General features: G+C 35.8%; 1 protein-coding gene across 6 annotated transcripts in view; it reads right to left on the bottom strand.

Moving 5' to 3' along the window:
- LOC114365948 (uncharacterized) overlaps positions 1–12,250 on the bottom strand; it is a 78,596-nt gene that overhangs the window by 41,002 nt on the left and 25,344 nt on the right. The window contains exon 1 of one of the 6 annotated variants that reach the window (XM_028322681.1): positions 5,806–6,720. The exons of the other annotated variants lie outside the window; for them this stretch is intronic. Coding sequence (XP_028178482.1) covers positions 5,806–5,856 — 51 coding nt within the window. The 5' untranslated portion in view covers positions 5,857–6,720. Of the gene's footprint in view, positions 1–5,805; positions 6,721–12,250 lie in introns of those variants that run through there. 6 annotated transcript variants of the gene reach the window in all.

Below are 12,250 nucleotides of genomic sequence, written 5' to 3'. Positions count from 1 at the left end.
GTTCGGTTTGGCTGGTGGTAGGGCTTGTTCTAAGTTCGCCTGGCTAGCTACCACCATCTTACCTAAATCTGTCGCCATAACAACAGTGTTAACAGCATTGTTGTGTTCCGGTAGTTAGGTAAGATAGCCAGTTCCTCCGTGGTTGAGGATTCCGGGTGAAGCTCGCTTCTACCTTCGGCCTGATCGTCACTTACCATCAGGTGAGATACAGGCTAAGAGCTTCCTCGTTGTGGATCAAAAAATCTACTCGTAGTATGACCATTAGAGTATGACGGATCTACCTGACAGGGCATGGTCCTGCAATCAGTGATGGAGACTAACGCCCGTATTCACAAACATTACTATGAGGTCTCACAGTGCGCGTGGACTTATAGGGTGACATATGAACCAATCACAGAGCTCTATTCAACGCTTCACTTAAGCAAGCACGTAAGTGACATACTAATAATTTAGCAATCATACCTACCTATGTTCATAAGCTATAGTACTTCCTACCCTCAAATCAACATTGTAACCACAAACAATAGATTTACAACCGCAATGAGTAGTCAGGAAGATGGAGGGTAAATAGTGGATGAGACTGGACAGCAAGACAAATGACCGCCGCTGGTTAATCAACAGCTATTGTGGAAAAGACGCCATTGTAGCTAGCCGTTTTTGTATATAACATTTATTTACATCCACATAAGGTTCTTGTAATCTTGTATGTAACAACAGTTTATCTTTTCCCCGGGACAAACTTGACCTTCACTGGTTGGGTTTTTACTGGTGGTCAAGCTGTAGATCCTGGCTACACAGGAGTTGCAGCGGTGGAAACGAGAGGTGGGAATAGTCCCATTTTAAGCTCAATTTTTGTTGCGAAATCTATTATTGACCTTTAGGTTGTCTGGAAGAGATTATTTTATAGCGATAAGACCGCCTATTGTACTGTATCTTTTGTATAAACTCTTTTTTTTTCTTGTTTCGTGTAGTGTAAAATGTTCCTATCCAGAAAGTAACTAGGTAGTATTTTTTGTTGTAAATGCACCAGTTACAACAATACATAAGATGACATGTGTGAAGTTTAACGTGCGGCTATACTACGGTAAAATATATGACTATCTACAGGAACTGTTAGACAAAGTTAAGTCAGTATGAATACTATTATAATCTAAGAATTCAAAACGTACATAATAGCATTTTTTGTTAGTTCATTATGCGGGCTGTTACTTCAGCCTTGTACATTTACAGAGCAAAAAACATGCTGATGTAAACCAATATAATATGCAATAAAATGTGGAAATGTGACTTTTTTGGGAATAGTCCTGGTATAAAATAAAAGTCAACATTAAACGACAAACTTAAAATAAATTGTCGTTAAAGAATTATTACAGTGACTGAGTTTCTTGCGCTGCTTCTTCTCAGCACTGGCCCATTTATTGTCCTGAAGCAGTGGTAGGGTTAATACTGGGACGTGTAAAAGTGCTTTTTAAAGCTTACTTGCATAAGTAAATGAGTTTTGTGAGCTTTTTTGGGGGGGATTATTCAAGGAGGCATTCCATTGCTCTTTGGTTACAACTGAAATGAATACCCAAGTAAAACAAAGCAATTAAGCGGTAACCTAATACCATATGACCTACATTTTCACGAATTATGTCAATCACTTGTCTATTAAATCGTAACTTAATATTTTGGAAGGACTTTCGGTTGCTACGGTCACACAAGGTCAGTAGTTCAGGAATTCGTAAGTATTGATTTACTGGCACCCCTTACTTGTAAAATAAGGCAGTGGCGAGTTCGTTCCCATAAGAGACAAGGAACCCAATTATTGGATTATTTAAAGTGGCACATTTAAAGGGGACCATCTTTCAGGTGAACATAATGTTTGTAGGTTGATTGTAGAACCTATAGGTAGAAAGAGAACCACTAAAATGAACGAGTCTTTTTTTTCAGCTTAAAGTTAAGGAGTTACCTAGTTGGACCCAATTCTAACACAGCATAATATGTAAATGTTTCTTATTTAATAATTATTCATTACGAAAGCGACGCAATTTTGAGGTGCCTACATACACTGCCTACTTAATTTAGTATTATTATCGGATAATTTCAATAATTTCTACAGTAAACTCCCGATTTTCTTGAAAATTTTGATATCGAATTTGGTCTGGTTTTCACGTTTTATTTTTTCTTATCAACGCAAGCCGTGGTTACGTTATAAATGTAACGTAAACGTAAGTCCAAACCGATCAATATTTCATACAAATATACCATTCAAAATGTGTGGCATTCGTCATGGGGCAACGCCCACGGTCACCATGCTATGGTGGAATTTTGTTCCATTCCTATAAAGGGGTGAACCTTGGAAAACCCTTTTCTTTAATGATTGCGTTGGTATAATAATATTCACCCCTGTTGGATAGTTTAGTTTTCCCTGCGACTTCAAACGTGTATACTTCAATAAAACTAATAATAGCATAATTTGCGCACTATTCTGACGTCAAAATTCATGAAATAGGTTTTGCGAAAAGAATAAAATAAATGGTTGGTGGTTTGTAGCAGTTCAGTTGGTCAGATCAATTTTTTTAAGCAATTTGTAAATACAAATTACCTACTAATGATCCCGTTAACCCCTCGTGGTAAGCTAAATATGCTTGTGTTAAGAGTTCATCACAATAGTCCAGGGGCGCAGAGGGATTCGAACCCGCGTTCCTGATCACGAGTCAGCCAGTCCAACACCTTCACCGTTCGGCCATCGTCGAAGTTACCTGCGGGGCTACTCTGAAAAACGTTAGCCGAAGTTTCGAATGTTGCCATCCCTCTCATGCAAAGCGAGATGCCAGCATGAGTGACAGTGACAGGTAGACCTGAAACTACGTAAACAGCGTTTTGGAGTAGTCCAGCTGACTCTATCTCGATAATAACAATGTCAATATCATTAAATTGTATCATTCTATTTTTAGTACCAAATAAATATTTTTTTCTTTCTTTCAATAGCATACTAACGCCCGTATTCACAAACATTACTATGAGGTCTCACAGTGCTTGTGGACGCACAGGGTGACACACGAACCAATCACAGAGCTCTATCCAACGCTGTGCGTTCGATTTGCTGCTTCACTTAAGCAAGCATCATTTGTAAATACGGGCGTAAGTGTCTGCAGTTCGGAAGTAAGATCAATCCTCTATTGTTGAGGACTCCCGCATTGTATACCCATTCTTATAAGATACACCATTCAAGAATGCATGGTAAATTCAGTGAACTGCTCCTGAATCGAATGTACCTACTACTACTATTTCTATTTATTTATAATATTAACCGGCAGACAGTGGTGACTGAGTTTGTTGTGGCGCTTCTTCTCAGCACTTGCCAAATGTTGGTCTCGAAGCGCTGGTAGGGTAAAAAGATTATGAGACCTGTAGAGGCTCCTTAAGAGCAAAATGACGATTTGTAAGAACTATTTATTAGTCTAAACAAATAAAGAAATTTTGACTTTGACTTTGACATTCATCTTCAGCCTCCTCCTTCCATCAGATGAGATGCAAGCAAAGAACAGAACTTCCTCGTTGTGGTTATAACATTTATCACAGCTGTGTACATTTTAAAATGTCAAGTATAGACATTCATCATGATATCGTTGAAAAATGGTGTCGCTCTACATATTTTTTCAGGGCATTCATTTATCTTCGATGTTCTGGCAAAATATTTCAGGCCGTGACTGTTTTGTGAGGCTGATAAGCCTCGGATTTTATTGGCATGCTTTTTTGTTTTGGTTCGGGCTTAGAGTAAAACTAAGTTGAGGCAATTACAACTCACTATACTGATTGGTAGATTAGGTAAGTCTGTCTAAATTTCTTTATGCATTACTAGCTTTTGCTCGCCGCTTTGCCCCGTGAAATTCAGTTTTCATGACAGATCGTTATAAATTATGCTTTTCTGATCCTATGAATAATAATACTGTAGAGTTTCATCAAAATGCGTTCAGTAGTTTTTACGTAAAAGAGTAACAAACATAATGTTAGTAGATAGAAATAGTAAGATATTATGCCCTAGAAGTATCCGAGTTCAACATTCCTACAATATGTTAGATTTTGTGTTGGTAAGACATATTTCTTTGATATGATTTCATCTTTAAAATCTCCAAAACCAATAAGTATCCTAAGTTTAGTCACGAAGAAACACTATAGTTTTCCTAATGTAAAGGACTACAGTACATAATATGCCAGGATGTATGTAATACCACTAATGTTGTAACGTCCTATTAACATTCCAACCATTTGCGGACAAGGCCATACATTGTACAGTACAATGTATGAGAAAGTCATTTACAATAAATATATCAACTATTGAACATTTCAAGGGACCATTGCCATAATAATAATAAATATCTTTGAATATTTTACACTGCGCCTCTAGTACCAAACTAAGCAAAGCTTGTACTATGGGGACTAGACAACGGATATAAACATACTTAAATACTTTTTTTTTGTAAATACACACATATTATACATAGAAAACACCCAGACCCGTCACAGAAATTAGAATCCATCATTTCAATTTCTGTGGGAATCGAACCCTGGACCTCTCGGCATAGTAGTCCGTTCTGAACCACTACACCAAACGGCTGTTTTAGAAATTACTAATATTATTAAAAAAAAGTTGAAAGCCGTTAATAAAAAATAATAGTTCCCCTTTATGGTATTTTGAAATGGTAATAAAATCGCATGATAGGTAATTTAATTGAAAAAATAATTACAGAGGCTTCTTACATTATTTATGTAGCGCGATATAAAGTATGTACAGCGCCATCTATTACCATTCTTAACGCAATAGTGCGTAGCCGAGCCGGGCTTCCGATAAATCATAAAATCCATAAACTTAATAGGCAATTTCAACGCATTTACGTAATAAGTCGTAATAGGACATTAAATAGAAGAACAAAGTGATTACTTATCTAAGTAAATTGACAGCTTCGTGAGGACAATCATCATCATTAAAAGTTATAAAAGTAAGTTTTTTTTTCAAAAGTAGGTAATAATGTTTATAATGACCCTATATTTAGAGCTAATAATAGTTTTTACTTGATACTGGCAAGAAGCAAAGCAAAAAAGTTAAGCTTGTTTAAAATACAAATGCAATAAACAATTTAAAAACTTCACCTTTTTCGTTGTCTGTGGTTTGTTGTCAAATAAAATCGTTAATTTTAGAAAAAGAAAATCGATAAGTGCTCCATTTCAAAGTTAATTTTATTATGTGCAATAAAGTATAGATAATTAAATAAATTAACAAAAACTAACAAACCAAAACGAATTGGAAATAATTATTTTGCTAACACTCCATTTGTTTCGTTAGTTTCTATAAAAATACCAATTTGTATGTTAATAAATTAATTTCATACTTAAATTAATGAAGCAAGTAGGTGTTAACTTAATGGAATTAAAAATTTAAAACCATATTTGAAATATTTTTAATTAGAGATATCCGATATGATTGAGCTGAGAAATCAAGCTGGGAGTCACGTGAGAAAGTATTGCTAGCTTATAATATAATATAAATAATATACTTTCTCGCTTTACTATTCTACAACAATAAAGAATTGTTTATTGTTTGTAGAGAATGTAAAACGCTTTAATGTATTCGTATGAATTGATGAAATGTTTCCAATTTTACTGTAAAATTGATTACTGGATTGTTCTTTAGGGTTATTTAAGTTTAAGTTAAGACGCAAAAAGTACTAAGACTATGCCCGGCAAAGAATGAAAATGCTTCACGAAAATGTTTACCTACACTCACCCCCAAGGGTCAAAGGTGAATGCTCGAACACTTACTTCAGAACTCCAGTGAACGTGCCTGGTGTCCGCCAGCACACTTCTTTCCATTATCAGCGAATAGATCACAACATTTCAGTAAAAAACACCAATAAAACCACTCAATATCACAAAAGGGATCTACGTAAAAAAACACTTCGAAAAAAGTCGTTCGATTCGTTTTATGCACAGACGCGCGGGGTTTTGAATTTAGAAAATTGCTTCCTCAAAAAAAGTAATCGCTGGCGTCCGCACCGCGCATGCGCCGACCTCCTCTGACTCAACGTTTCATTCCACAGTGACGTGTTTAGTACCCATGCGTTTTTCTCTACCACTATCTTACTCGATGACTAAATCAGCTGATAGATAGGTGGCAACAGCAAGAAAACTCTGTTATTCCGCTCCGCCGGGTTAGTGTGCCAGCCGAGACGACTATATCCAACCTCTCGCTCTCCCTAGAGGGGAATAGATAAGTGGTCCGATAAAATTTGCATCTGATAGCCGGCTGATAATAATTTCCTTTTTGCAATCTATTGTTATAACCGATTCATCCGGTGAAAGCCTTGGCTAACTTTTGCTTATCGTTACAACAAGAAATTCATTCCATTTCGCAGTCTCTCCAACATTCTACGCGAGGCGCAATTATGAAACGTTGCTGCAAATTGAGATAACAACTGGGGCAGTATGAATCACCTCATCGCGTTCAATTAACAAAGGTGTTAGTGTTAGACACTTTAGGCACTATATTCTCACGGCACTGGCACAAAACTTGCGTAAAAAAGTTGCGAAAAAATTTGGCGGGGCGATCACGCGATCGAGTCAAAAAAATTGGCGCGGATTTTGACAGTGACAGTTTGTTTTTTTAATTGGGTGTTTTTTGTTGTCGCGTTTGGTGGTGTGTTTGTAGCGCAGGGCGATGGCCGACTAGAAGAAGTCGGGTGGGACTGGTGGCCGGCGGTGGTGGGATCGATACCACAGTCTGGGGCGCACGCACTGACCGCTCGCGTGGCGGCAGCGGTTTTGAATCTATATTTGGACTAGGATGGGTGAGATGGGCGCGGGTATTTTATTGTCAATACAAAAAATTGGGTCGAGCCTGACTCTCGCTAATAAAATTAGGTTGATTGGGCACAGCGGTGTTTACAAGGCGACATGCTAATGGCTCGTTTCTAGGCTGTAGTAATAACATTCCGTGAGCCGGCTAAATGGTTTCGCAGGCGCGATGATTTGGAAACTGTTAATTAGATGTTAATTAATGTCAAAATAACGAAGCCGCATTGTTTTAATTATAATAGCCGGCAAACTTGTCACTATTAATCAAATAAAAATTCGAATTGCAATCATTATTGGTTTTTAAACTTATTTTTACACATTATAAGGAAGTAAAATCCTTTGTTAAAGCAAATAATCTAAAACGATTGACACAGCTCTGATTTTTTTTCTCAGTTTAAAAATGGATGAATTTCAAAGGTCCTAATTCAACACTTGGTCTTTCCAATGTTTATAGCTCTCTTACAATGGGCAACAGACTGTTCCTTAATTATTTTTCACTAGCTTTCCGCCCGTGGCTTCGCCCGCGTGGAATTTTGTCACTAACTTTATCGCGCGCGGCCCTGTTTCAAAAACGGGATAAAAACTTTCCTTTCCCGGGACACAAACTATTTCTATGCTAAATTTTATCAAAGTCGGTTCAGTGGCTTAGGCGTGAAAGCAAGACAGACAGACAGACAGACAGCTACAGAGTTATTTTCGAATTTATAATATTAAAGTAGATTAAAAAACAGATGTCAAGAAAAAAGCAATAGGAAGACTGGTGTTAAGAAGTTATTAAAATACAGCTTTCAAGATTTTATTTCAGTTTTTTATTACGTGTCAGTTTTATATGATGATGTAAGTTTTTCTAACTTACACGACATTATGTGTAACGAACGTGTAATAGAGCAATAAAGCGTTTAACTCAATTTACCGTTCCAGTTTACTTGTTAGTTGTTGCATACGGTTAACTTTAACTCGGACATAGTCTGTACAAAACAGCCATTTCAGTAAATACTCAAGTTTTGAATATGTTCGTAAGTTAGCAAAATAATTATTGTGTATTGTTTTGACCTTGAACAGCTACCAAAATTATTCAGCACATAGCTACAGACAAAACAGTCTCTACATTTAGGCTAAATTGCATCAACTTACCTACTTTTGCCGTAACTATAACATTTATCCGGAGTTTTTTGTATGGAGTTTGACAGATGTTTGACGTTTGTTAAAGTTAAAGTAAGATGGTGCAAGTCAGCCTTAGATTCTAGATTATTAAATTTAGATTCTAACCAGCTATGATGTTTAATCGACCAGATTTTTTTACTTTGACAAGATTGACTGTAGCATACCTGACTCTAATTTTGTCAATTATTAAATCAGTCCCACCCAACCAACCAACCAACGAAGCAAAGCTTTGAATAAATGAATGAAACCTACAAACAAAATAATGCAATTGTTCGCAACTGCATCTTAAAAAAATCTCATCGGATTTTAAACACAGATCTAAATACCCATTAACTAGGTTTTACACAGTCAATATTAAAAAGTTCCTAACATTAGTAACTGATAAATGACATCTAAAAAAATACCTACACAATAATGCCTTGTTAGCTGTATTCGTGACACAGATGGCGCTTCGATCTGAACTCCTTTATTAGGTTATCGACCTGCTCTTCAGACCAGACCTTTAACCTATATGAGGCTCATTTCCTACATCTAATGGGGTTATTAGACCCATTTTAGCACATTACGACTTCATTTGCTCTGGCTTTTAACTTGGCGATGCATTTTCAGGTTAAATTGATATTTTCAGTTATTGCTTTTGTTTTAACTACATTTTATAAAACATAGTCTTCCGCTGCATCTTTCCACGATAAACCCAATAATTACTGTACGGATTTTCATGTAGATATCACCGATAGAGTGATTCATGTTTAGGTACGCCATGTAATAGATTATAATATACCAGTTTTTGCAAAGGGGACGTACGCTAGTCACTTTGTTGAATAATCTAAATTTCAATTTACAGGAACTAGTTCATATTTTAGGTAACGAGTGTAATATAATAATATCATGTATAAATATGTTACAGTCAAAACTCATAATCATAAAGTGTTCAAAACCACTTTTGACTGGAAAAATCTGTCAAAAGTGATTTGATCAAGGGCATCAGTTAAAACCACTTTTGACTGATTTTGGCAGTCAAGAGTAACATATACAGTTATGTCATCTAAAAATAGATTCCTTAAAACTGTATTTTAAAGATGCATGTGATTTCTGATCAGAAAGCACTGGCTGACACTTTTGAGCTGTGACTTTGTGGTTTCTTTGAACTACTTCCGCGATAAATTACTCACGAATACAGTTCATTTTAATACCTTTGCGGGGAAATATTTAAATAACAAACTGCCTGTGGCTGTAATGATTAAAATATTTGACTTGACTGCAGAAGGGGAAGTTTTTTAAAAACTTTTTAAATATTCAAACTAGCAGTTAAATTAATAATCACCTCGTTCAGAAACACAGGTTACGGGTTCGATTGTCAGTAAGGGCAAAATTTTCTGCTTTTGGCTAAGGTAGAGTTTGATTATGGACTTACACTGCCTGGCTAGCTACCGTCATCTTACCTAAGTAAGTCGCTATAACAATAATGTAAACAGTATGTTGTTTCAGCAGTTGGAGGTAATAAAGCCAGCTCTTTTGCGGTTGAGGATTAGTGAAGCCATCATCACTTTTCATAAGAGAATTGTGAGATGCAGGCCAAGAGATTTTGTTGGATAAAAATAACAATAATGCCCGCATTCACAAACGATGCTTGCTTAATTGAAGCAGCAAATCGAACGCACAGCGTTGAATCTCTCTGTGATTGGTTCGTGTGAGACCCTATGCTTCCACGCGCACTGTGAGACTTCATAGTAATGTTTGTGAATACGGGCGTAAGTAGGTACACGGAGTAGGTATACAAAATCTTGTTGTTTGTCACCTTAATACAACCTTTTAATAAGGTTTACGTAGCCCATAAAGCAGACCGTCTCAGGTTTGTCTATGGTAAACAGGTTTTAAGCCAGGCATAGCCTTGAGAACAGCGTCATCTGGTTATTATCTTTCGTAAAATGTAAAAGAAACTTTCAATTTGTAGGAGTATGAGGGCATTTTCAAAGGAAAGCTTAATATTCACAGTAAGTAAAAAGTAAACGTCAAAATATGGTTTTACTGCAATCTAATTACCTTGTCTAAAAAGCCGAAAAGGACTTCCACTGAATTATCATGACAAGTTTAACATTCAATTTACGGGTCCAATGACAGTTTTACTTTCCCCCGAGACAAACTTGACCTTCACCGGTTGGATTAATTTATTGGCGGTCAAGCTGTAGATCCTGGCTACACAGGAGTTGCAGCGGTGGGAACGAGAGGTGGGAATAGTCCCGTATCATGACAAGTTTCAAGATAAAAAACTTACTTATTAAAAAATTTATAATCATTATTCCCACGATAAACTTGCAAACATTCATTCACTATTTCGCAATTTTGCATAGGTATTAGATATTACTATTATTTAAATTATTTAATCTTTTATTAAAGATCCAAACTGATCTCTATGATAAAATATTAAGTCGTATAGCCATAAAATAGAAGACAATCATGAAAAATGATGAGTTATTATTTTTTCTAGTCCAGCTATAAATATTCCAAAGTATATTATAAATTATAATATGCATATTGTAGGCAAACGCGTTACTTGTAATGGCTTCCGTATTGCAGCAAAACGGTACACGGTTTAGTATGAGTGCATTTTTGTGACGAAATGAGCATAGCTTCTAATAACTGACACGCTATACATATTATGTATTTAGCTGAGAAATACTTACCTAATTTTTATAAAATGTACCTGCTTTTGTACATAACATTTACTAAATTAAGACTCTTTTGTTCAAGACTCTTTGTCAAGTAAAGGTTGAAAATATACGAAGACTGTTGGACATTTATCGCATCGGCACCTAGTGATGAAGAATATCAACAAGAATGTAATATTTTTTTATGTATTTAATGAAACAAAATAAAATGGCTTTTCTTTTATTAGATACAGAAAAGTTGTTGTGTTTCAACGCCTTTAATTGTAACCAAATACCTACCTACTTATTATACAACTTCGTTAAATTAATTAATCAATGTTAATTAACGAAATTTCACCACCAATAACAACACCTAGTCTCAAAATAAGAAAAGTCTCTACTTTATGGGTACTATGGGACCCACATACCTTGTGGAATTTATAAAAACATTTTATATGTAGCTTATCCAACATCTTCAAGCGATCGATTGTCATTGATAAAAATAACAATGATAAGCAGCCAGGTATTTGCTTTATAAATAAACACAATCCAACCTTATCTATCTTTTAAATTCTGACATTATTTATTTATTTATGAAAGATGCAATATTTTAGACAACAAAAGAAAATCGGGAAAATGTAAAGAGCTAAAGTTAGCTATATTATTTGAGGAAAAAACAAAAGAGAATAAAGAACATTTGTAGGATTAAAAATCAGCTGTTTATCGCCATCTTTATTTAAGGCTTACTCCACACGTCCCAACATTGGCCCCAACGTTACTCGTCCACCATGTGATTTTACTTCTTCAAATTCAAATTCTTTATTATTTTATTACACAAACCCAGTCGCTTTTCATTTATTAGATTTGCAATTTCTGTTCGAGGTTTTTCTCACTACATTCCATAAACTTTTATTAATTTCTTATTTCTTTTATTATTGTATTTTACGAAAAGCTTAAGTTTCAGTTCAAAAAGAGATGTTCCCGGAACTTTAATTTTGTCCCCGGGGACATTGGGCCATAACCTACCCTGTCCCCGTAGGGTAGGTATGCAATTCAATGCATTTTTCCCCGAAAAAAAAAAAAGGTAACCCGACACGTCCCCAAAACTATTTGCCGATGGAGCACCCGCTCCAGGCCATTACCCGCGGTTTCAATAACACCCTGTTATGGGACGACCTACACATACAGCGAAGCGATGGCTGTGAAATCTGTGAAGATTCTTTCTTTATTAGTGAAGATACATTTAGTAGTAGTTATCTGGTCAGGTCTTGGATGGCTTAACCATGGAGTGCAGGTGCGGTTTTGTTCCCCAGTCGATGAAGCACCTGATGTCGTGCCCTGAGTGCTCAAACAACTGCACTTAGGAGGATTTGATGAGTGCTGCTGACAATATTACGCCACTCTTGTGGCGGAGTTTAATATAGGAATATGCAGTTGAAAGAGCAGCTAAAGAAAAGAGTAAGGTCTAGTTTTTTTGTATTGCCTATATCATGTGCCGAATTGAGGTATGGTTAGTTTAAATTACCTTTTACTTTTGATATTTTTTTATTTATTTATTAAGTAATTCTGATTAATTATGATTGTTCAATATAATTAATGTG

Source organism: Ostrinia furnacalis, unplaced genomic scaffold (assembly GCF_004193835.3).
Source record: "Ostrinia furnacalis isolate ACB-3 unplaced genomic scaffold, ASM419383v2 OfSCF7708, whole genome shotgun sequence".
In the NCBI taxonomy this organism is placed as follows: domain Eukaryota; kingdom Metazoa; phylum Arthropoda; class Insecta; order Lepidoptera; family Crambidae; genus Ostrinia; species Ostrinia furnacalis.
The sequence above is the reverse complement of the archived record's forward strand: the minus strand, read 5'-3'. Positions and strand labels throughout refer to the sequence as shown.